This window comes from Scyliorhinus canicula, chromosome 9 (assembly GCF_902713615.1).
Source record: "Scyliorhinus canicula chromosome 9, sScyCan1.1, whole genome shotgun sequence".
NCBI classification, from domain to species: domain Eukaryota; kingdom Metazoa; phylum Chordata; class Chondrichthyes; order Carcharhiniformes; family Scyliorhinidae; genus Scyliorhinus; species Scyliorhinus canicula.
The window spans coordinates 1,961,809-1,987,175 of NC_052154.1; the positions used below are offsets into that span (position 1 = coordinate 1,961,809).

General features: G+C 48.8%; 1 protein-coding gene across 2 annotated transcripts in view; it reads right to left on the reverse strand.

Annotated features, from left to right (window-relative positions):
* Positions 1-12,358: 12,358 nt before the first annotated feature.
* Positions 12,359-25,367, reverse strand: part of LOC119971057 (large neutral amino acids transporter small subunit 2-like) — a 140,241-nt gene continuing 127,232 nt past the window's right edge. For both annotated transcript variants that reach the window (XM_038806186.1, XM_038806185.1), the window contains 2 exons: positions 14,510-14,687; positions 12,359-12,544 (listed from right to left, as the gene is read on the reverse strand). In XM_038806186.1, coding sequence (XP_038662114.1) covers positions 12,426-12,544; positions 14,510-14,687 — 297 coding nt within the window. In that variant the 3' untranslated portion in view covers positions 12,359-12,425. The remainder of the gene's footprint in view (positions 12,545-14,509; positions 14,688-25,367) is intronic.

Genomic DNA, 25,367 nt, shown 5'->3' on the forward strand with positions numbered 1-25,367 from the left:
TGGATGAGATGGCAGAGATGAGGGGGTGGGGCTGGAGGAGATGAGGGTGCGGGGCTGGAGATGGCAGAGATGAGGGGGTGGGGCTGGAGGAGATGGCTGAGATGAGGGGTGGGGCTGGAGGAGATGAGGGTGCGGGGGCTGGAGGAGATGGCTGAGATGAGTGGGTGGGGCTGGAGGAGATGGCAGAGATGAGGGGGTGGGGCTGGAGGAGATGGATGAGATGAGGGGGTGGAGCTGGAGGAGATGGCAGAGATGAGGGGGTGGGGCTGGAGGAGATGAGGGGGCGGGGCTGGAGGAGATGGCAGAGATGAGAGGGGGTGGGGCTGGAGGAGATGGCTGAGATGAGGGGGTGGGGCTGGAGGAGATGGCAGAGATGAGAGGGGGTGGGGCTGGAGGAGATGAGAGGGGGCGGGGCTGGAGGAGATGAGGGTGCGGGGCTAGAGTTATTTCCATGCAAGGATGAAGCCTTGTCATTTTACCTTTAATTGCCCTTGAGCAGATGGTAGTGAGCCACCGATTTCAGAGGGTAGTTAAGAATCAGCTATGTGCCCGCAGTCACGTATGGGCCAGATTGAAAAGACCTTTGTGAACAATCAAGAAGTTTCATGATCATTATTAATGAGATTATCATCTTGTTGCAGATTTCGTGATTAATTGAAATAAAGTTCCCTCAGATATTAGAACACAGCACAGTACTGGCCATTCGGCACACGATGTAGTGCCGGCCATTTATCCTAATCTAAGGTCAACCTAACCTACACCCCTTCAATTTACTGCTGTCCATGCGCCTGTCCAAGAGTCGCTTAAATGTCCCTAATGACTCTGACTCCACCACCTCTGCGGCAGTGCATTCCACACACCCACCACTCTCTGTGTAAAGAACCGACCTCTGACATCTCCCCTATACCTTCCTCCAATCACCTTAAAATTATGTCCCCTTGTGACAGCCATTTCCACCCTGGGGAAAAGTCTCTGTCTATCCACTCTATCTATGCCTCTTGTCACCTTGTACACCTTTATCAAGTCACCTCTCTGCCTTCTTCGCTCCAGTGAGAAAAGCCCTAGCTCCCTCAACCTTTCTTCATAAAACATGCCCTCCAGTCCAGGCAGCATCCTGGTAAATCTCCTCTGTACCCTCTCCAAAGCATCCAATGAGGCGACCAGAACTGGACACAATATTCCAAGTGTGGTCTAACTAGAGTTTTGTAAAGCTGCAGCAAGACCTTGCGGCTCTTAAACTCAATCCCCCTGTTAATGAAAGCCAACACACCATACGCCTTCTTAACAACCCTATCAACCTAGGTGGCAACTTTGAGGGATCTACGTATGTGGACCCCAAGATCCCTCTGTTCCTCCACACTTCCAAGAATCCTGCCTTTAACCCTGTATTCAGCATTCAAATTTGACCTTCCAAAATGAATCACTTCACATTTATCAAGGTTGAACTCCATCTGCCACTTCTCAGCCCAGCTCTACATCCTGTCAATGTCCTGCTGTAACCTGCAACAACCCTCAACACTATCTACAACTCCCCCAACCTTAATGTCATCGGCAAACGTAGTAACCCACCCTTCCACTTCCTCATCCAAGTCATTGAGAAAAACCACAAAGAGCAGAGATCCCAGAACAGATCCCTGCGGGACACCACTGGTCACCGACCTCCAGGCAGAATACTTTCCATCCACTACCACTCGCTGTCTTCTTTCGGCCAGCCAATTCTGTACCCAGACATATTGCGGTGGTATTTTAGTTGAATCCGGAACATTAGTTAAGGATTGATAGATCAGTAGCATAGCAGCTGTCCTGCCATTTCCAAGGACAGTGGTGTATAGGTGGCAGCATTTTGGATGGGCTTTGTTTACTTGTTCTTGAGATGTGAGTGACCCATTTATTAGCCATGACTTGAGATGTTGGTGGATTGCCTGCTTGATCTGGTGCAGTAGTATTGGAGATTCCAAGATCGTGCCCCAAGGCACCGTCATATATGTTGGAAGTCAGGAAAGAGCAAGAGTAGGCCATTCAGCCCCTCAGGCCTACTCCCCCATTATTATAGCCCATCTGATAATAACTTCAAATCTTCATCCCGCATAACCCTGATAAACTTTCACTTGCTTCAAAAAAATCTATCCATCTCTGCCTTAAAGGTAGTCGTAGACTCTGCTCCCGCCATCTTTTCCGGAAGCGAGTTTTGACCCACTGAGAGAGAGAAATTCTCCTTATCTCTGTTTCAAAAGGGCAACCCTTTATTTTTAAACAGAGACCCCTAGTTCTAGATTCTTCCACAGGTGGAAACATCCTCTCCCCATCCACCCTTATCGGACAGAGATAAGGAGACATTTCTTCACACAAAGAGTGGTGAGCCTGTGGAATTCATTACAACAGGAAGTAGTTGATGCTAAAACATTGGATATATTCAAGAGGCGGCTGGATATAGCACTTGGGGAGAATGGGATCAAAGGCTATGGGGAGAAAGCAGGATTAGGCTATTGAGTTGGATGATCAGCCATGATCGTGATGAATGGTGGAGCAGGCTCGGAGGGCCAAAGGGCCTCCTCCTGCTCCTATCTTCCATGTATCTATGTACCCTGTCAAAATCCCTCAAGATCTTAAGTTTCAATCAAGTCACCTCTTACTCTTCTAAGCTCCAGTGAATGCAAGCCTGTCTAACCTTTCTCCATGTGGCAACCTGCCCATTAGTTTAGTAAATTTCTCTGGACTGCTTTCAACACATTTACAACCTTCCTCAAATAAGGAGACCAATATGGTACGCAGTGCTCCAAATGGGGTCTCACCAATGCCCAGTACAACTGAAGCATAACTTCCCTACTTTTGTGTTCAACTCTCCTTGCAATAAACACTAATGTGCTGTACCTGTTTACTAATGGTTTGTAATTCATGCACTAGGCCACCCAGAACCCTCCGCACCTCGAACTCCCACCATTTAGATAACCAACTTTATTCTTCCTGCCAAAATGGACAATTTCACATTTCCCACATCATTCTACTGCATTTGCCAGAGCTTTGCCCACTCACTTAACCAATCTATATCTTTTTGAAGTCTCCTTATGTCCTCTTTACAACTTACTTTCCGACCTATCTTTATGTCATCAGCAAATTTGGCAGCAATCCCTTAAATCCCGACATCCAAGTCATTTATAGAAACTGTAAACTTTTGAGATCCCTGCGGCCAACCAGAAAAAAACGATTTATGCATACTCTCTGCCGCTTGCTAGCCAATCTTCTATCCAGGCAAATGTATTACCCTCTATACCAGGAGCTTTTATTTTCGGCAATAACCTTTTATATGGCACTTTCTCAAATGTCTACTGAAAATCTCAGTCCAGTACATCCACCGATTCCCCTTTATCCACAGCATCCTCTCCCCGTACCAGCCTCCCCGAGCAGGTGCCGGAATGTGGCGACTAGGGGCTTTTCACATTAACTTCATTGAAGCCTACTCGTGATAATAAGCGATTTTAATTTCATTTTCATTTTCTTACTTCTTCAAAGAACTCCAAAAAGTTGGATAAACAGAGCTGGATTCTCCACCACCCCCTGCACTGATGCGGCAAAGAATTCAGCATCGACCAAACCCAGTGCTGATCCCGTTCCGATGCTCCGGTTCCCTGCTGGTGGCAGCATCGAGGTTCGTGCCCTGCGCCAGTGGGAGGATGTGAATGGGTCAAAGGAACCCATTTACTTTCTATTAACAGGCTGGGCTCCGAATTCTCCAAGTCTGCGTGAATCTCCTCTGGGCTGGGATTAACGTGGGTGAGAATTGACGCAGCTATTTCCCAGCGTCGCCCTGGTGCAGTGGACCTCGTGGTGGGCCCAAGGGGGTAACTTTTCGTAAGTTGTCCCCAAAGTCCATCTGTCCCCAATTGCCCCCAAAGTCCGTTCTGTTCAGACCCCAAGAGGCCGACAGCGAACCCAAGGAGACTACCAATGAACCGGAACAGCAGACCGAGAGATCTGCAGCGCGGCAACCGAAGAGGAAAGAGTCGAATTGGACCCCTCCGGAAGGTCGCTGCCCGAGACTCGACATGTATGCTCAAGCCGTCAGGAGTCGCGCCAATGCCAGATTCATCAGTCGCATTCACAAGACAGCCCCGAATGTCACTCAAGCACAACACAACGCCATCCACGCTCTCAAGACCAACCGCAACATCGCCATCAAACCAGCAGACAAAGGAGGGGCCGCCATCATACTGAACAGAACGGACTATTGCAAAGAAGTGTACCGACAACTCAACAACCAGGAACACTACAGATAGTTACCTGCAGATCCTACCAAGGAACACATCCGCCAACTCAACAGACTGATCAAGACCTTGCATCCAGACCTTCAGAGCACCCTACGTGCTCTCATCCCACGTACTCCCTGCATTGGAGATCTCTACTGCCTCCCGAAAATACGCAAGGCCAATACACCAGACCGTCCTATCGTATCAGGCAATGGGACCCTGTGTGAGAACCTCTCTGGCTACATCGAGGGCATCTTGAAACCCATCGTACAAGGAACGCCCAGCTTCTGTCGCGACACAACAGACGTCCTACAGAAACTCAGCACCCATGGACCAGTTGAACCAGGAATATTCCTCGTCACAATGGACATCTCGGCACTCTACACCAGCATCCCCTATGACGACGGCATTGCTGCAACAGCCTCAGTACTCAACACCGACAACTGCCAATCTCCAGACGCAATTCTGCAACTCATCCGCTTCATTCTGGATCACAACGTCTTCACCTTCGACAACAAATTCTTCATCCAGACGCACGGAACAGCCATGGGGACCAAATTACACCTCAATATGCCAACATCTTCATGCACAAGACCTCCTCACCACACAGGACCTTCAACCGACATTATACACCTGATACAGCGATGACATTTGTTTCCTTTGGACCCACGGCGAAGAATCACTGAAACGACAACACGATGAGATCAATAAATTCCATCCCACCATCAGACTCACCATGGTCTACTCTCCAAATTCTGTTGCATTCTTGGACACACTCATCTCCATCAAGGACGGTCACCTTAGCACTTCGCTTTACCGCAAGCCCACAGACAACCTCACGATGCTCCACTTCTCCAGCTTCCACCCTAAACGCATTAAAGAAGCCATCCCCTATGGACAAGCCCTCCGTATACACAGGATCTGCTCAGACGAGGAGGAGCGTAACAGACACCTACAGACGCTGAAAGATGCCCTCGTACGAATGGGATATGGCGCTCGACCCATCGATCAACAGTTCCAACGCGCCACAGCCAAAAACAACACCGACCTCCTCAGAACACAAACACGGGACACCACTGACAGAGTACCCTTCGTCGTCCAGTACTTTCCTGGGGCGGAGAAACTACGACATCTTCTTCGCAGCCTTCAACACGTCATTGATGAAGATGAACATCTTGCCAAGGTCATCCCCACACCCCCAATACTGGCCTTCAAAGAACCGCGCAACCTCAAACAAACCATTGTTTGCAGCAAACTACCCAGCCTTCAGAACAGTGACCACGACGCCACACAACCCTGCCAGGGCAATCTCTGCAAGACATGCCAGATCATCAACATGGGTACCACCGTTACACGTGAGAACACCAGCCACCATGTACGCGGCACATACTCGTGCGACTTGGCCAATGTAGTCTACCTCATATGCTGCAGGAAAGGATGTCCTGAAGCGTGGTACATTGGCGACACCATGCAGACACTGCGACAACGAATGAACGGACATCACACGACAATCACCAGGCAGGAATGTTCCCTTCCAGTCGGGGAACACTTCAGCAGTTAAGGGCATTCAGCCTCTGATCTCCGGGTAAGCGTTCGCCAAGGCGGCCTTCAGGACGCGCAACAACGCAGAATCGCCGAGCAGACACTTATAGCCAAGTTCCGCACACATGAGTACGGCCTCAACCCGGACCTTGGATTCATGTCGCATTACATCCACCCCCCACCATCTGGCCTGGGCTTGCAAAATCCTACCAACTGTCCTGGCTTGAGACAATTCACACCTCTTTAACCTGGGGTTACCCCTATCTCTGCATCTGTAAGGATTTAATTATCTGCTAATGCTCGTATTCTAAGCATTATCTGGCGTCTTTGACTTTGTCTATATATATATATATATATATGTTTCTGGAACATACCTCTTCATTCACCTGAGGAAGTAGCAGTGCTCCGAAAGCTAGTGATTTGAATCAAACCTGTTGGACTTTAACCTGGTGTTGTAAGACTTCTTACTGTGCTCCCCCCAGTCCAACGCCGGCATCTCCACACCATTGAAATTTAATGTACTCGTCCCTGAATCTCGGGAGTTTTGGGAAATTAAAAGCAATGCACCAACTATTTCACTCCACACTTTGAAGACTTTAGGATGAAATCCATCAGGACCGGGGCTCCTGTCAGCCACAGACCCAACAATTTGCTCAGCACCACTTCTCTGGTGAGTGTAATTATCCTGAGTTCCTCCCTTCCATTTCCTGGTTCATAGCTGCTTCTGGGACGTTACTTGCATCCTCTGTAGTGAAGTCAGACACAAAATACCTGCTCAATTACGCTGCCATCTTTGTTTCCCATTCTACATTCTCCAGGTTCACCTTTGACAGGACCAACACTCACTTTGGTAACTTTAAAAAAAATTTAATAAAAATTAAATTACTCTCATCTTGTTTCACAATACCACTAGTATAACCCGCTTTCTGCCTGGCTCCACAACGTGCCGTTCTAAGAAACCATTCCTAAAACATTCTATGATCTCCTCATCTAGGCTACCATTGCCGACCTGACCTTTCCATCTCTGTAGATTGAAATCTCCCATGATTATCGGTGTGCCTGTCTGACAAACTCCAATTATATCTGCCTTCATGTTCCATCCCAACCATGTGGTTACTGTTGGGGGCCAATCCCACAAGTGACTTCTTGCTTTACTATTCCTCATCTCTACCCAAGCAGCATCAACCTCCTTGCTTTCTGAATTTAGGTCATCCCTTTCTGTTGTGCTAATACAATATTTAACTAACAGCCGTCACTCTACCCTTTCTTCGTTTCCTGTCCTTCCTCAGTACTGATCCTCTCATGGTGCAGCACTCCCTCAGTACTGACCCTCTGACAGTGCAGCACTCCCTCAGTACTGACCCTCTGACAGTGCAGCACTCCCTCAGTACTGACCCTCTGACAGTGCGGCACTCCCTCAGTACTGACCCTCTTGACAGTGCAGCACTCCCTCAGTATTGACCCTCTGACAGTGCGGCACTCCCTCAGTACTGACCCTCTGACAGTGCGGCACTCCCTCAGTACTGACCCTCTGACAGTGCGGCCCTCCCTCAGTACTGACCCTCTGACAGTGCAGCACTCCCTCAGTACTGACCCTCTGACAGTGCAGCACTCCCTCAGTACTGACCCTCTGACAGCGCGGCACTCCCTCAGTACTGACCCTCTGACAGTGCGGCACTCCCTCAGTACTGACCCTCTGACAGTGCAGCACTCCCTCAGTACTGACCCTCTGACAGTGCAGCACTCCCTCAGTACTGACCCTCTGACAGTGCTGCACTCCCTCCGTACTGACCCTCTGACAGTGCAGCACTCCCTCAGCACTGACCCTCTTACAGTGCAGCACTCCCTCAGTACTGACCCTCTGACAGTGCAGCACTCCCTCAGTACTGACCCTCTGACAGTGCGGCACTCCCTCAGTACTGACCCTCTGACAGTGCAGCACTCCCTCAGTACTGACCCTCTGACAGTGCAGCACTCCCTCAGTACTGACCCTCTGACAGTGAGGCACTCCCTCAGTACTGACCCTCTGACAGTGCAGCACTCCCTCAGCACTGACCCTCTTACAGTGCAGCACTCCCTCAGTACTGACCCTCTGACAGTGCAGCACTCCCTCAGTACTGACCCTCTGACAGTGCGGCACTCCCTCAGTACTGACCCTCTGACAGTGCAGCACTCCCTCAGTACTGACCCTCTGACAGTGCAGCACTCCCTCAGTACTGACCCTCTGACAGTGCGGCGCTCCCTCAGTACTGACCCTCTGACAGTGCGGCACTCCCTCAGTACTGACCCTCTGACAGTGCGGCGCTCCCTCAGTACTGACTTTATAAGGTGCGGTCTTGGTATTGCATTGGAGTGTGAGCACGGATTACATACTCAAGGCTATAAATGAGATTTGAACCCACAGTTGTCTGGCTCAGTGGTAAGAAAGCGATTGACTGAAGCCCAAGTAGTGGTGTGTGGGGGATTCTGGGAGTGTGGCTGCGGAGGAGGTTTGTTGGGAAGTGCAGTCATCTCTCTACTTGGAACATGAAAGGCAACCCCGGAAATGAGATTTCTCGGTTTATGTAAGCAGTGCTGAGGATTTTTAAACTCTTTTAGTTTCCAGAAACTGCGACATTGTGCACGGTAAGTATTTTGTCTGAGTTCTTTGAAACCATAGAATGCCATTCAGCCCATCAGATCTGCATTGACGGCCATGCAGGCGGGTAAGGCTCCGGGTCCGGACGGGTACCCAGTGGAGTTTTATAAAACGTCCTCGGGGATATTGGGGCCAGTGTTGTTGAGGATGTTCAATGAGGCATCAATTCGCTCTATGCGGATGACCTGCTTCTGTACGTTTCAGACCCAATAGAGGGGATGGATGAAATCATGAGGATTCTAGGGGAATTTGGCCGGTTTTCGGGATATAAGCTTAATATCAGAAAGAGTGAGATGTTTGTGCTCCAGGAGAGGCGATTGGGAGAGCTGCCATTTAGATTAGTCGGGGGAAGCTTTAGGTACCTCGGCATCCAAGTGGCGCGGGAATGGGACCGGCTGCATAAATTAAATCTGGCCCGGCTGGTGGACCAAATGAAGGACGATTTTCGGAGATGGGACGCGTCTCCTTTGTCTCTGGCTGGGAGGGTGCAAACGGTGAAGATGACGGTCATCCCGAGATTCCTATTTGTATTTCAGTATCTCCCCATCTTTATTCCGCGGTTCTTTTTTAAGCGGGCCAACAGAGTGATCACGGGCTTCGTCTGGGCGGGCAAGACCCCGCGGGTCAGGAAGGTAATGCTTGAGTGGAGTCGGGGAGAGGGCGGGCTGGCGCTGCCAAATTTGAGCAACTATTACTGGGCGGCGAATATAGCCATGATCAGGAAGTGGGTGGTGGGGGAGAGGTTGGTAGGGGTGCGTATGGAGGCGGCTTCATGCAAGGGCACCAGTTGGGGGTGTTGGTAACTGCGCCTCTGCCGTTCCCGCCGGCACGGTACTCCACCAGCCCCCATGGTGGTGGCGGCCCTGAGAGTCTGGGGGCAATGGAGGAGACATGTGGGAGCAGAGGGAGCATCGGGCTGGTCCCCAATCTGTGATAATCACCGGTTTGCCCCAGGGAGTATGGATGGGGGGTTCCGGTTATGGCGGAGAGCAGGGATTGAGAGGATGGGGGATATGTTCATAGAGGGGAGCTTTCCGAGTTGGAGGAAATGTTTGGGTTGGCGAGGGGAAACAAATTCAGGTATCTGCAGGTGCGGGACTTCCTATGTAAACAGGTGTCAACCTTCCCGCTCCTACCGCTAAGGGGGATTCAGGACAGGGTAGTTTCCAGAGGGTGGGTAGGAGAGGGGAGCGTCTCGGACATCTATAAGGAGCTTATGGGGTTGGAGGAGATGCAGACCGAGGAGCTGAAGCACAAGTGGGAGCAGGAGCTGGGAGGAGAGATAGAGGATGGTTTATGGGCGGACGCATTGAGTAGAGTCAACATGTGCCAGGCTCAGCCTGATACAATTTAAGGTTGTTCACCGGGCTCACATGACAGTGGCCGGATGAGCAGATTCTTTGGGGTGGAAGACAGGTGCCAAAATGTGTGGGAGGACCAGCGAACCATGTCCACATGTTCTGGACGTGTCCGAAGCTTAGGGGATTCTGGCAGGGGTTTGCAGATGTCATGTCCACGGTGCTAAAACCAAGGGTGGCACTGAGTCCAGAGGTGGCGATTTTCAGGGTGTCGGAAGACCCGGGAATCCAGGAGGAGAAAGAGGCAGACATTCTGGCCTTTGCTTCCCTGCTAGCCCGGAGACGGATATTATTAGCTTGGAGGGACTCAAAGCCCCCGAAGTCAGAGACCTGGCTATCGGACATGGCGAGCTTTCTCTGGAGAAAATCAAGTTCGCCTTGAGAGGGTCACTGTTAGGGTTCACCCGGAGGTGGCAACCGTTCATCGACTTCTTCGCGGAGAATTAATCGTCGGGGGGGGGGGGGGGGGGGGGGGGGGGGGGAGTAGTTTAGATTAGAGTAGGGGGTCAATAAGGGTGGGACCTGTACGAGAGGTAAATTACTTTTGCACTGTGTTTATAACCGGGATTACTGGATCAGGATTGGCACTGTATTATGTATATTTTTTATTTTTTACTATACCAAAAATACCTCAATAAAATGTTTATTAAAAAAAAAAGATCTGCACCAACACTCTGAAAGAGCACCCCACCTAAGCATCTTCCCCAACCCCATAACCCCACCAAACCTGCACATCTTTGGACAGTGGGTGGAAACCGGAGCACCCGGAGGGAACCCACACAGACACGGGGAGAAGGTGCAAACTCCGCACAGACAGTGATCTGAGGCCAGAATTGAACCCGGGTCTCTGGCGATGTGAGGCAGCAGTGCTTGCCACTGCGCCACCCTAAATATAAAGCCTTTAAAACATCATTTTAAAAATAAATGTTAAAATTTAAAGTGCCCAAAGCTGAAATTTCAGTCATTTGATAATAAGCAAAGGAACAGACGTCAATGATGGGATTGGAAGGATTTTATTCAGACTAATTGAAGGTTTCGTGAAGATCTTCCTGTATCACAATTAGCGTCAGCACTCCACCCTGTAAAAAGAAACATACACCTGTTCTGCTTGGGGAATCTGGCAGGGCGATGAAGATTCACCACTTCATTCTCATCCTGTTTATGATGCCTGGAGCACCGGGTGAGGAATGGGAGATGGGGTAAGGCAGTCCTCTGTCAACATGGCCTTGATGCCTTCCCAATACTTGTCTGAAAGTTTCTTATTTGAGCAGAAATCGTCAGTGGACACAATTCTGGGAAAGACTGGGTTTGGAAAAACAACTTGTAGCAAAGCAGCTGATTACGGATCAGGATTGGCACTGTAACCGGGATTACCGCACCAGGATTGGCTCTGTAACCGGGATTACCGCACCAGGATTGGCTCTGTAACCGGGATTACCGCACCAGGATTGGCTCTGTAACCGGGATTACCGCACCAGGATTGGCGCTGTAACCGGGATTACCGCACCAGGATTGGCACTGTAACCGGGATTACTGCACCAGGATTGGCTCTGTAACCGGGATAACCGGATCAGGATTGGCACTGTAACCGGGATAACCGGATCAGGATTGGCACTGTAATCAGCATTATCAGATCAGGATTGATACAGAAATCCGGATGACCGGATTAGGTCTGACGCAGCAATTCGGATTAACGGATTAGAATTGACAACAATCCAGAATTCCAGATCAGAATTTGGACAGGGATCCGGATCAGGATTGGGACAGCAATCCTGATTACTGGATCGGGATTGTTAGAGCACTCTAGATTACTGGTTGAGGATTTACACAGCAATCCGGATTCACGGATCAGGATTGACACAGCAATCCAGATGACCGGATCGGGATTGACAGCAATCCGGATTAATGGATCAGAATTGACAACAATCCAGAATTCCACATCAGAATTTGGACAGGAATCCAGATTACAGGATCAGGACTGACACAGCAATCCAGATTCATGGATCGGGATTGATACAGCAATCCGATTACCGGATCAGGATTGGGACAGCAATCCGGATTACTGGATCAGAATTGGGACAGCAATCCGGATTACCGGATTTGGATTGGCATTAGCAAAAGCTCTAGAGATAAGAGACATTGAGAGGAATATGTGTAAACCTGGTGCAGACAGGGTGCAGGATTAACAGACCATGTGGGAATGAGGGTTGGTGAGGTTGGGAGTTACTTGTGGAGAGAGAGGGAAGTGGGGAGAAGGTGGTATTGGAACATAATGGGGAAAAGTGGCTGGGTGGAATTGAGGGAAGTGGGAAATTAATTAAGAGCGAAATAGTTTGTACTGTCTTGATTATTAACATGGTTGTTCTTGAACTGAATTGGCTAGACCATAATAACTGTAAATCAAGCTTGGGTCAGCTCAGTCTCTCAAGCGGAGGAGAGATAGAATCGATCGCCTCAGGCCACACTGGGCCTGGTACATTTTTCCATAAACACTACTGAACTCTATCGGATTGATCCCTAAACAGAAAACATCCGAGTTTCTCCCTTCCCAGCATTTTTTTTTCTTCCTTTTTTTGTTTTTTTGGTGCCAGTTTGGTGACAGCGGGTTGGTAATGTTCTGGGTAGATGCAGGTTCAGCGGCCGCTATGCATTGTGGAACTTTCTGTTTTGATTCAAGGTTAGAGGTTGCCCATTCTCTTCCGGAATCTCCTCTTGTGGGAAAACGACGAAACAGAACTTCTGTCCGGAAATTGTCATTGATTCTGAAAAAGGAGAAGACACCCAACTGGTTCAGAATGTTTGATAAAGAACAGGTCTCCAGCCAGTGGGAACTACATCGCAAAGTCTAACCTGGCAAACTCTCTGAGAGTTCCACATATTTCAATCAGATTCTCTCTCACTCTTCTAAACTCAACCCCTCCTCATAAAACAACCCTCTGACCCCATCAACCTCTGCTGCACCCCCTCTGCTTATCCTTTCTTATGATGTGGAGATGCCGGCGTTGGACTGGGGTGAGCACAGTAAGAAGTCTTACAACACCAGGTTAAAGTCCAACAGGTTTGTTTCAAACACGAGCTTTCGGAGCACGGCTCCTTCTTCAGGTGAAGAAGGAGCCGTGCTCCGAAAGCTCGTGTTTGAAACAAACCTGTTGGACTTTAACCTGGTGTTGTAAGACTTCTTACTGTATCCTTTCTTAGGTATGGGGACCAAAACAATCCACAATACTCGAGGTGTGGTCTTTGCAAGGCCCAATGGAATTACTGAAAGACTTAGTTACTTCTGAACTCCTATCCCTTTACAATATTTGGGCTCAGTAATGAATCCCAGAAGAATTGAAAGGCAGAATGTTCTCAACAACATTGTCTTCTATTGTGCTGAGTTGGGCAATGGTCTCCATAGAAATCTCCCGCTATTTTCCCTTTCCTACCATTTTACCACATTTGGGGTGATTTGGCCAAGGCCTTTTAGACAGTTAAGCGATTGGATAGGGTGGATAGAGAGAATCTAGTTTAGATTCTCTAAACTTCTCTAGATTCTGGTTTAGATTCAGAGAGAATCTGGTGGATAGAGAGGGGCTGGTTTAGCTCACTGGGCTAAATCGCTGGCTTTTAAAGCAGGCCAAGGCAGGCCAGCAGAATGGCTCGGTTCCCGTACCAGCCTCCCCGGACAGGCGCCGGAATGTGGCGAGTAGGGACTTTTCACAGTAACTTCATTGAAGCCTACTCGTGACAATAAGCGATTTTCATTTCATTTTCATCTATTTCCTTTCGTGGGGAAGTCCTGACTAAGGGAGTAGAATCTTAAATCAGAGCCAGCTATTCAGGGTGAAATCAGAAAGCCCTCCTTCATACTAAGGAACATAATGAATAAGAAGAGGCCATTCAGTCCTTCAAACGTGTTCCATTGTTCAGTTATCATAGCTAATTTGCATCTCTTGCAATACCGTGATCCAACTACAATCTTACCGATGTCAGTCTTGAAACAATTGACTTTGTCTCACCCTATCAGCACACCCTTCTATTGCTTTTCCCTTTGTATGTGACTTGAGGGTGAGGGGATGGGAGGGAGAGGGGATGGGAGGGAGAGGGGATGGGAGGGAGAGGGGATGGGAGGGAGAGGGGATGGGAGGGTGAGGGGATGGGAGGGTGAGGGTATCTGAGGGTCAGACTTCATCTTATGGCATTTTACAGCCTGGATGTACGACATTCATAGATCATAGAATTTACAGTGCAGAAGGAGGCCATTCGGCCCATCAAGTCTGCACCGGCCCCTGGAATGAGCACCCCACGTCTCCACTCTATCCCAGTAACCCCACCCAGCATTTTTTTGGACACTAAAGGCAATTTAGCACGGCCAATCCACCTAACCTGCACGTTTTTAGACCGTGGGAGGAAACTGAGCACCCGGAGGAAACCCACGCAGACACGGGGAGAATGTGCAGACTCCACACAGACAATGACCCAAGCTGGGAATCGTACCTGGGACCCTGGCGCTGTGCCGCCTATAATATTGTCAGTGTTGTTGGACTGATGGTCTGTTAATGGTGGATGCTTTGTTCCAATGTGTACAGCATTTCTGTGATAAATCTCATGAAGCAATCCCAATTGCCTAAAATTATTTCTGACATTGATAACATTAACCACGGTATTGCACACTCCACCCAATTTTACCCCACCTACAAATTTAGTAAGATTACAGTTGGCGCCGTTTCTTGCTCCAGTCTCACCGATTATATCATTGAAATACTTTGGCTTCTTGTTCCATTGGATTCCAAGCAGATAGACAGGAATACCAGTCAGGATAATGACGAGGGCTGTGCCACAAACCAACGGCTCCGAGTAGAAGCTGAACACCAGCAGGAATGCCCAAAACAACAGATAGACAACTGGAAACAGGAGATTTACCTGGAGGGAAAGGAACTGAGATTGAAATCAGGGTCATTAACGTTCGACACTCAGCGACTGAGACAGAGGTCTGTAGAGTTGATCAATAACTTGTATTTATATAATAATAAAGATTGTTGGATAGTTTACATTTGATATCAAGCCATATGGGGTGATAACAGGGCAGGATGTGGTCAGAGTGTTAGGTTTAAGGAGCTGGTTATAGGAGGGGAGACGTGGAGAAATACAGGGAGTGAATTTGGGCGCTCTGGCCCAGGCAGCTGAAGACGCAGCTGTTAAATATGCAGAGAAGAAAGTTCAAAAGGCTGCAATTAGATAAGTGGAGATATCTCAGAGTGTTAGAGGGGCTGGAGGAACCGTGGGGGGGGGAGTTCAAAACAAGGATGAGGAATTACAGATGGAGGTGTTGCTGGAATTTGAGCCAATGTGGCTCAGTGAGACAAATGAACAAAACTCTTGAGCCAGTTTGGGTACACGGCAAAGCCAAACTCTGGGATTAGTTTGGGAAATGAAAGAGGGTGCCAGAGGGATTAGTTTGGTTTCGATACAGGGCTGTGCAGAGAGAGCGGGACTGGGATTAGTTTGGGATTGATTCAGGAACTTTGAGAGAGAGGGACAGTGGGATTAGTTTGTGATTGATTTGGGAACTTTGGAAGAGAGAGGGATAGTGGGATTAGTTTGGGATTGATTCAGGAACTTTGGGAGAGAGGGGCAGTGGGATTAGTTTGGGATTGATTCGGGAACTTTGGGAGAGAGTTGGACAGTGGGATTAGTTTGTGATTGATTCAGGGACTTTAGGAAAGAGAGGGACAATGGGATTAGTTTGGGATTGATTCAGCAACTTTGGGAGAGAGGGACAGTGGGATTAGTTTGTGATTGATTCGGGAACTTTGGGAGAGCGGGACAGTGCGATTAGTTTGGGATTGATTCGGGAACTTTGGGAGAGAGCAGGAGAGTGGGATTAGTTTGGGATTGATTCGGGAACTTTGGGAGAGAGCAGGACAGTGGGATTAGTTTGGGATTGATTCGGGAACTATGGGAGAGAGCGGGACAGTGGGATTAGTTTGAGATTGATTCGGGAACTTTGGGAGAGAGCGGGACAGTGGGATTAGTTTGGGATTAGTCTGTGATTGATTCGGGAACTTTTGGAGAGCGGCACAGTGGGATTAGTTTGGGATTGATTCGGGAACTTTGGGAGAGAGCGGGACAGTGGGATTAGTTTTTGATTTATTCGGGAACTTTGGGAGAGCGGGACAGTGGGATTAGTTTGGGATTGATTCAGGAACTTTGGGAGAGAGGGACAGTGGGATTAGTTTGTGATTGATTCGGGAACTTTGGGAGAGCGGGACAGTGCGATTAGTTTGGGATTGATTCGGGAACTTTGGGAGAGAGCAGGAGAGTGGGATTAGTTTGGGATTGATTCGGGAACTTTGGGAGAGAGCGGGACAGTGGGATTAGTTTGGGATTGATTCGGGAACTTTGGGAGAGAGCGGGACAGTGGGATTAGTTTGGGATTAGTTTGTGATTGATTCGGGAACTTTGGGAGAGCGGGATAGTGGGATTAGTTTGGGATTGACTCGGGAACTTTGGGAGAGAGCGGGACAGTGGGATTAGTTTTTGATTTATTCGGGAACTTTGGGAGAGCGGGACAGTGGGATTAGTTTGGGATTGATTCAGGAACTTTGGGAGAGAGGGACAGTGGGATTAGTTTGGGATTGATTCGGGAACTTTGGGAGATAGAGGGACAGTGGGATTAGTTTGTGATTAATTCGGGAATTTTGGGAGAGTGGGACAGTGCGATTAGTTTGGGATTGATTCGGGAACTTTGGAAGAGCCGGACAGTGGGATTAGTTTGTGATTGATTCGGGAACTTTGGCGAGAGCAGGACAGTGAGATTAGTTTGGGATTGATTCGGGAACTTTGGGAGAGAGCAGGACAGTGGGATTAGTTTGGGATTGACTCGGGAACTTTGGGAGAGCGGGACAGTGGGATTATTTTGTGATTGATTCGGGAACTTTGGGAGAGCGGGACAGTGGGATTAGTTTGTGATTGATTCAGGAACTTTGGGAGAGAGCGGGGCAGTGGGATTAGTTTGGGATTGATTCGTGAACCTTGGGAGAGAGCGGGGCAGTGGGATTAGTTTGGGATTGATTCATGAACTTTTGGAGAGAGCAGGACAGTGGGATTAGTTTGGGATTGATTCGGGAACTTTGGGAGAGAGCAGGACAGTGGGATTAGTTTGGGATTGATTCGGGAACTTTTGGAGAGAGCGGGACAGTGGGACTAGTTTGGGATTAGTTTGTGATTGATTCGGGAACTTTGGGAGAGTGGTACAGTGGGATTAGTTTGGGATTGATTCAGGAACTTTGGGAGAGAGGGACAGTGGGATTAGTTTGTGATTGATTCGGGAACTTTGGGGAGAGCGGGACAGTGGGATTAGTTTGGGATTGAAGAGGGAACTTTGGGAGAGTGGGACAGTGGGATTAGTTTGGGATTGATTCGGGAAATTTGGAAGAGCCGGACAGTGGGATTAGTTTGGGATTGATTCGGGAAATTTGGGAGAGCGGGACAGTGGGATTAGTTTGTGATTGATTCGGGAACTTTGGGAGAGAGCGGGGCAGTGGGATTAGTTTGGGATTGAAGAGGGAACTTTGGGAGAGTGGGACAGTGGGATTAGTTTGGGATTGAAGTGGGAACTTTGGGAGAGCGGGACAGTGGGATTAGTTTGTGATTGATTCAGGAACTTTGGGAGAGAGCGGGGCAGTGGAATTAGTTTGGGATTGATTCGTGAACCTTGGGAGAGAGCGGGGCAGTGGGATTAGTTTGGGATTGATTCGGGAACTTTGGGAGAGAGCGGGGCAGTGGGATTAGTTTGGGATTGATTCAGGAACTTTTGGAGAGAGCAGGACAGTGGCATTAGTTTGGGATTGATTCGGGAACTTTGGGAGAGAGCATGACAGTGGGATTAGTTTGGGATTGATTCGGGAACTTTGGGAGAGAGCGGGACAGTGGGACTAGTTTGGGATTAGTTTGTGATTGATTCGGGAACTTTGGGAGAGAGGGACAGTGGGATTAGTTTGTGATTGATTTGGGAACTTTGGGAGAGAGCGGGGCAGTGGGATTAGTTTGTGATTGATTCGGGAACTTTGGGAGAGTGGGACAGTGGGATTAGTTTGGGATTGATTCGGGAACTTTGGGAGAGAGCGGGACAGTGGGATTAGTTTGGGATTAGTCTGTGATTGATTCGGGAACTTTTGGAGAGCGGGACAGTGGGATTAGTTTGGGATTGATTCGGGAACTTTGGGAGAGAGCGGGACAGTGGGATTAGTTTTTGATTTATTCGGGAACTTTGGGAGAGCGGGACAGTGGGATTAGTTTGGGATTGATTCAGGAACTTTGGGAGAGAGGGACAGGGATTAGTTTGTGATTGATTCGGGAACTTTGGGAGAGCGGGACAGTGCGATTAGTTTGGGATTGATTCGGGAACTTTGGGAGAGAGCAGGAGAGTGGGATTAGTTTGGGATTGATCCGGGAACTTTGGGAGAGAGCAGGACAGTGGGATTAGTTTGGGATTGATTCGGGAACTTTGGGAGAGAGCGGGACAGTGGGATTAGTTTGGGATTGATTCGGGAACTTTGGGAGAGAGCGGGACAGTGGGATTAGTTTGGGATTAGTTTGTGATTGATTCGGGAACTTTGGGAGAGCGGGATAGTGGGATTAGTTTGGGATTGATTCGGGAACTTTGGGAGAGAGCGGGACAGTGGGATTAGTTTTTGATTTATTCGGGAACTTTGGGAGAGCGGGACAGTGGGATTAGTTTGGGATTGATTCGGGAACTTTGGGAGAGAGCAGGACAGTGGGATTAGTTTGGGATTGACTCGGGAACTTTGGGAGAGCGGGACAGTGGGATTAGTTTGTGATTGATTCGGGAACTTTGGGAGAGCGGGACAGTGGGATTAGTTTGTGATTGATTCAGGAACTTTGGGAGAGAGCGGGGCAGTGGGATTAGTTTGGGATTGATTCGTGAACCTTGGGAGAGAGCGGGGCAGTGGGATTAGTTTGGGATTGATTCATGAACTTTTGGAGAGAGCAGGACAGTGGGATTAGTTTGGGATTGATTCGGGAACTTTGGGAGAGAGCAGGACAGTGGGATTAGTTTGGGATTGATTCGGGAACTTTCGGAGAGAGCGGGACAGTGGGACTAGTTTGGGATTAGTTTGTGATTGATTCGGGAACTTTGGGAGAGTGGTACAGTGGGATTAGTTTGGGATTGATTCAGGAACTTTGGGAGAGAGGGACAGTGGGATTAGTTTGTGATTGATTCGGGAACTTTGGGAGAGCGGGACAGTGGGATTAGTTTGGGATTGAAGAGGGAACTTTGGGAGAGTGGGACAGTGGGATTAGTTTGGGATTGATTCGGGAAATTTGGAAGAGCCGGACAGTGGGATTAGTTTGGGATTGATTCGGGAAATTTGGGAGAGCGGGACAGTGGGATTAGTTTGTGATTGATTCGGGAACTTTGGGAGAGAGCGGGGCAATGGGATTAGTTTGGGATTGAAGAGGGAACTTTGGGAGAGTGGGACAGTGGGATTAGTTTGGGATTGAAGAGGGAACTTTGGGAGAGCGGGACAGTGGGATTAGTTTGTGATTGATTCAGGAACTTTGGGAGAGAGCGGGGCAGTGGAATTAGTTTGGGATTGATTCGTGAACCTTGGGAGAGAGCGGGGCAGTGGGATTAGTTTGGGATTGATTCGGGAACTTTGGGAGAGAGCGGGGCAGTGGGATTAGTTTGGGATTGATTCAGGAACTTTTGGAGAGAGCAGGACAGTGGCATTAGTTTGGGATTGATTCGGGAACTTTGGGAGAGAGCAGGACAGTGGGATTAGTTTGGGATTGATTCGCGAACTTTGGGAGAGAGCGGGACAGTGGGACTAGTTTGGGATTAGTTTGTGATTGATTCGGGAACTTTGGGAGAGAGGGACAGTGGGATTAGTTTGGGATTGATTCAGGAACTTTGGGAGAGAGCGGGGCAGTGGGATTAGTTTGTGATTGATTCGGGAACTTTGGGAGAGTGGGACAGTGGGATTAGTTTGGGATTGATTCAGGAACTTTGGGAGAGAGCGGGGCAGTGGGATTAGTTTGGGATTGATTCAGGAACTTTTGGAGAGAGCAGGACAGTGGGATTAGTTTGGGATTGATTCAGGAACTTTGGGAGAGAGGGACAGTGGGATTAGTTTGTGATTGATTTGGGAACTTTGGGAGAGAGCGGGTCAGTGGGATTAATTTAGGGTTGATTCAGGAACTTTGGGAGAGAGCGGGACAGTGGGATAAGTTTGTGATTGATTTTGGAACTTTGGGAGAGCGGGACAGTGGGATTAGTTTGGGATTGATTCGGGAACTTTGGGAGAGAGCGGGCAGTGGGATTAGTTTGGGATTGATTCAGGATCTTTTGGAGAGAGCAGGACAGTGGGATTAGTTTGGGATTGATTCGGGAACTTTGGGAGAGAGCAGGACAGTGGGATTAGTTTGGGATTGATTCAGGAACTTTGGGAGAGAGTGGGACAGTGGGACTAGTTTGGGATTAGTTTGTGATTGATTCGGGAACTTTGGGAGAGTGGGACAGTGGGATTAGTTTGGGATTGATTCGGGAACTTTGGGAGAGAGAGGGACAGTGGGATTAGTTTGTGATTGATTCGGGAACTTTGGGAGAGAGAGGGACAGTGGGATTAGTTTGTGATTGATTCGGGAACTTTGGGAGAGAGCAGGACAGTGGGATTAGTTTGTGATTGATTCGGGAACTTTGGGAGAGCGGGACAGTGGGATTAGTTTGGGATTGATTCGGGAACTTTGGGAGAGCGGGACAGTTGGATTAGTTTGGGATTGAAGAGGGAACTTTGGGAGAGTGGGACAGTGGCATTAGTTTGTGATTGATTCAAGAATTTTGGGAGAGCAGGACAGTGGGATTAGTTTGGGATTGATTCGGGAACTTTGGGAGAGTGGGACAGTGGGATTAGTTTGTGATTGATTCGGGAACTTTGGGAGAGCGGGACAGTGGGATTATTTTGTGATTGATTCGGGAACTTTGGGAGAGCGGGACAGTGGGATTAGTTTGGGATTAAAGAGGGAACTTTGGGAGAGTGGGACAGTGGCATTAGTTTGTGATTGATTCAGGAACTTTGGGAGAGAGCGGGGCAGTGGGATTAGTTTGGGATTGATTCGTGAACCTTGGGAGAGAGCGGGGCAGTGGGATTAGTTTGGGATTGATTCAGGAACTTTGGGAGAGAGCGGGGCAGTGGGATTAGTTTGGGATTGATTCGTGAACCTTGGGAGAGAGCGGGGCAGTGGGATTAGTTTGGGATTGATTCGGAACTTTGGGAGAGCGGGACAGTGGGATTAGTTTGTGATTGATTCGGGAACTTTGGGAGAGAGCGGGGCAGTGGGATTAGTTTGGGATTGATTCAGGAACTTTTGGAGAGAGCAGGACAGTGGGATTAGTTTGGGATTGATTCGGGAACTTTGGGAGAGAGCAGGACAGTGGGATTAGTTTGGGATTGATTCGGAAACTTTGGGAGAGAGCGGGACAGTGGGACTAGTTTGGGATTAGTTTGTGATTGATTCGGGAACTTTGGGAGAGTGGGACAGTGGGATTAGTTTGGGATTGATTCAGGAACTTTGGGAGAGAGCGGGGCAGTGGGATTAGTTTGGGATTGATTCAGGAACTTTTGGAGAGAGCAGGACAGTGGGATTAGTTTGGGATTGATTCAGGAACTTTGGGAGAGAGGGACAGTGGGATTAGTTTGTGATTGATTTGGGAACTTTGGGAGAGAGGGAGAGTGGGATTAGTTTGGGATTGATTCGGGAACTTTGGGAGAGAACGGGACAGTGGGATTAGTTTGTGATTGATTCGGGAACTTTGGGAGAGCGGGACAGTGGGATTAGTTTGGGATTGATTTGGGAACTTTGGGAGAGTGGGACTGTGGGATTAGTTTGGGATTGATTCGGGAACTTTGGGAGAGCTGGACAGTGGGATTAGTTTGGGATTGATTCGGGAACTTTGGGAGAGCAGGACAGTGGGATTAGTTTGGGATTGAAGAGGGAATTTTTGGGAGAGCAGGACAGTGGGATTAGTTGGGGATTGATTCGGGAACTTTGGGAGAGCGGGACAGTGGGATTAGTTTGGGATTGATTCAGGAACTTTGGGAGTTAGCGGGACAGTGAGATTAGTTTGTGATTGATTCGGGAACTTTGGGAGAGAGCAGGACAGTTGGATTAGTTTGGGATTGATTCGGGAACTTTGGGAGAGAGCGGGACAGTGGGATTAGTTTGGGATTGATTCGGGAACTTTGGGAGAGAGCGGAACAGTGGGATTAGTTTGGGATTAGTTTGTGATTGATTCGGGAACTTTGGGAGAGAGGGACAGTGGGATTAGTTTGTGATTGATTCGGGAACTTTGGGAGAGCGCAAGACAGTGGGATTAGTTTGGGATTGATTCGGGAACTTTGGGAGAGAGCGGGACAGTGGGATTAGTTTGGATTGATTCAGGAACTTTGGAGAGAGGGACAGTGGGATTAGTTTGGATTGATTCGTGAACCTTGGGAGAGAGCGGGGCAGTGGGATTAGTTTGGGATTGATTCAGGAACTTTGGGAGAGAGCGGGGCAGTGGGATTAGTTTGGGATTGATTCGTGAACCTTGGGAGAGAGCGGGGCAGTGGGATTAGTTTGGGATTGATTCGGAACTTTGGGAGAGCGGGACAGTGGGATTAGTTTGTGATTGATTCGGGAACTTTGGGAGAGAGCGGGGCAGTGGGATTAGTTTGGGATTGATTCAGGAACTTTTGGAGAGAGCAGGACAGTGGGATTAGTTTGGGATTGATTCGGGAACTTTGGGAGAGAGCAGGACAGTGGGATTAGTTTGGGATTGATTCGGAAACTTTGGGAGAGAGCGGGACAGTGGGACTAGTTTGGGATTAGTTTGTGATTGATTCAGGAACTTTGGGAGAGTGGGACAGTGGGATTAGTTTGGGATTGATTCAGGAACTTTGGGAGAGAGCGGGGCAGTGGGATTAGTTTGGGATTGATTCAGGAACTTTTGGAGAGAGCAGGACAGTGGGATTAGTTTGGGATTGATTCAGGAACTTTGGGAGAGAGGGACAGTGGGATTAGTTTGTGATTGATTTGGGAACTTTGGGAGAGAGGGAGAGTGGGATTAGTTTGGGATTGATTCGGGAACTTTGGGAGAGAACGGGACAGTGGGATTAGTTTGTGATTGATTCGGGAACTTTGGGAGAGCGGGACAGTGGGATTAGTTTGGGATTGATTTGGGAACTTTGGGAGAGTGGGACTGTGGGATTAGTTTGGGATTGATTCGGGAACTTTGGGAGAGCTGGACAGTGGGATTAGTTTGGGATTGATTCGGGAACTTTGGGAGAGCAGGACAGTGGGATTAGTTTGGGATTGAAGAGGGAATTTTGGGAGAGCGGGACAGTGGGATTAGTTGGGGATTGATTCGGGAACTTTGGGAGAGCGGGACAGTGGGATTAGTTTGGGATTGATTCAGGAACTTTGGGAGTTAGCGGGACAGTGAGATTAGTTTGTGATTGATTCGGGAACTTTGGGAGAGAGCAGGACAGTGGGATTAGTTTGGGATTGATTCGGGAACTTTGGGAGAGAGCGGGACAGTGGGATTAGTTTGGGATTGATTCGGGAACTTTGGGAGAGAGCGGAACAGTGGGATTAGTTTGGGATTGATTCGGGAACTTTGGGAGAGAGGGACAGTGGGATTAGTTTGTGATTGATTCGGGAACTTTGGGAGAGCGCAGGACAGTGGGATTAGTTTGGGATTGATTCGGGAACTTTGGGAGAGCGGGACAGTGGGATTAGTTTGGATTGATTCAGGAACTTTGGAGAGAGGGACAGTGGGATTAGTTTGGATTGATTCGGGAACTTTGGGAGAGAGCGGGGCAGTGGGATTAGTTTGGATTGATTCAGGGACTTTGGGAGAGAGGGACTGGCATTAGTTTGTGATTGATTCGAGAACTTTGGGAGAGCGAGACAGTGGGATTAGTTTGGGATTGATTCGGGTACTTTGGGAGAGAGCGAGGCAGTGGGATTAGTTTGGGATTGATTCAGGAACTTTGGGAGAGAGCGAGGCAGTGGGATTAGTTTGGGATTGATTCAGGAACTTTGGGAGAGTGAGGCAGTGGGATTAGTTTGGGATTGATTCAGGAACTTTGGGAGAGCGAGACAGTGGGATTAGTTTGGGATTGATTCAGGAACTTTGGGAGAGTGAGGCAGTGGGATTAGTTTGGATTGTGGTAGAATAGCGAAGAAAGGAAAATTTGCATTAATGGAACACTTTTCGTAGCAGCAGATATCCCAAAGTGTTTCCATCCAACAAAATCCTCACGGCAGGAAATACAGAGCCAGTTAGCAGCTAGAAAACTTCACAAACAACAATGTGATAATGACCAGGTCATCTGATTATGTAATGGTGATTGGGGGAATAAAGAATAATAATAATCATAATCTTTATTATTGTCACAAGTAGGCTTACATTAACACTGCAATGAAGTTACGGTGAAAATCCCCTAGTCGCCACATTCCGGCACCTGTTCAGGTACACTGAGGGAGAATTCAGAATGTCCAATTCACCCAACAGAACGTCTTTCGGGACTTGTGGGAGGAAACCGGAGCACCCGGAGGAAACCCACGCAGACACGGGGAGAACGTGCAGACTCCGCACAGGCAGTGACTCAAGCCGGGAATCGAACCTGCGACCCTGGAGCTGTGATCCTCTGACAAGCAGCTCTCTGTCAGGACTGCGCTGATATGTAAGTCCTCTTGCCCAAGCCCTGGAGTGGAATCGAGAGCCAGCACCAGCAGCACAGTGGCAAGCACAGGTTTCAGTGGCATTTTCCTGTATGACCAGTCAACCACTGGCCGGAACAGCCCCATGGGCTAAATGTTTCAAATATATTCACAGGTGTGGGCATCACCGGTTAGGCCACCATTTATTGCCCATCCCTATTTGCCCTTCAGAAGATGGTGATGAGTTACCTTCCTGAACCGCTGCAGTGTAGGTGTATCCACCGTGCTGTTAGGGAGGGAGTTCCAGGTTGTTGCCCCAGCAACAGTGAAGGAACGGCCGATATATTTCCAAGTAAGGGTAGTGAGTGACTTGGAGGGGAACCTCCAGGTGGTGGGGTTCCTAGGTATCTGCTCCCCTGTCCTTCTACATGGTAGTAGTCGTGGGTTTGGAAGGTGCTGTCTAAGGAGCCTTGGTGAGTTCCTGCAGTGCATCTTGTAGATGGTACACACGGCTAGCACTGTGCGTCAGTGGTGGAGGGAGTGAATGTTTGTGGAAGGGGGAGCAATCTAGCCGGGCTGCTTTGTCCAGGATGGTGTTGAGCTTCTTGAGTATTGTTGGTGCTGCGCTCATCCAGGCAAGTGGAGAGTTTCCATCACACTCCTGACTTGTGCCTTGTAGATGGTGGACAGGCTTTGGGGAGTCAGGAGGTGAGTTACTCTCCGCAGGATTCCCAGCCTTTGACCTGCCCTGGTAGCCACAGTATTAATGTGGCTGGGTCCAGTTCAGTTTCTGATCAATGGTAACCCCCAGGATGCTGATTGTGGGGGATTCAGCGATGGTAATGCCATTGAATGTCAAGGGGGAGATGGTTA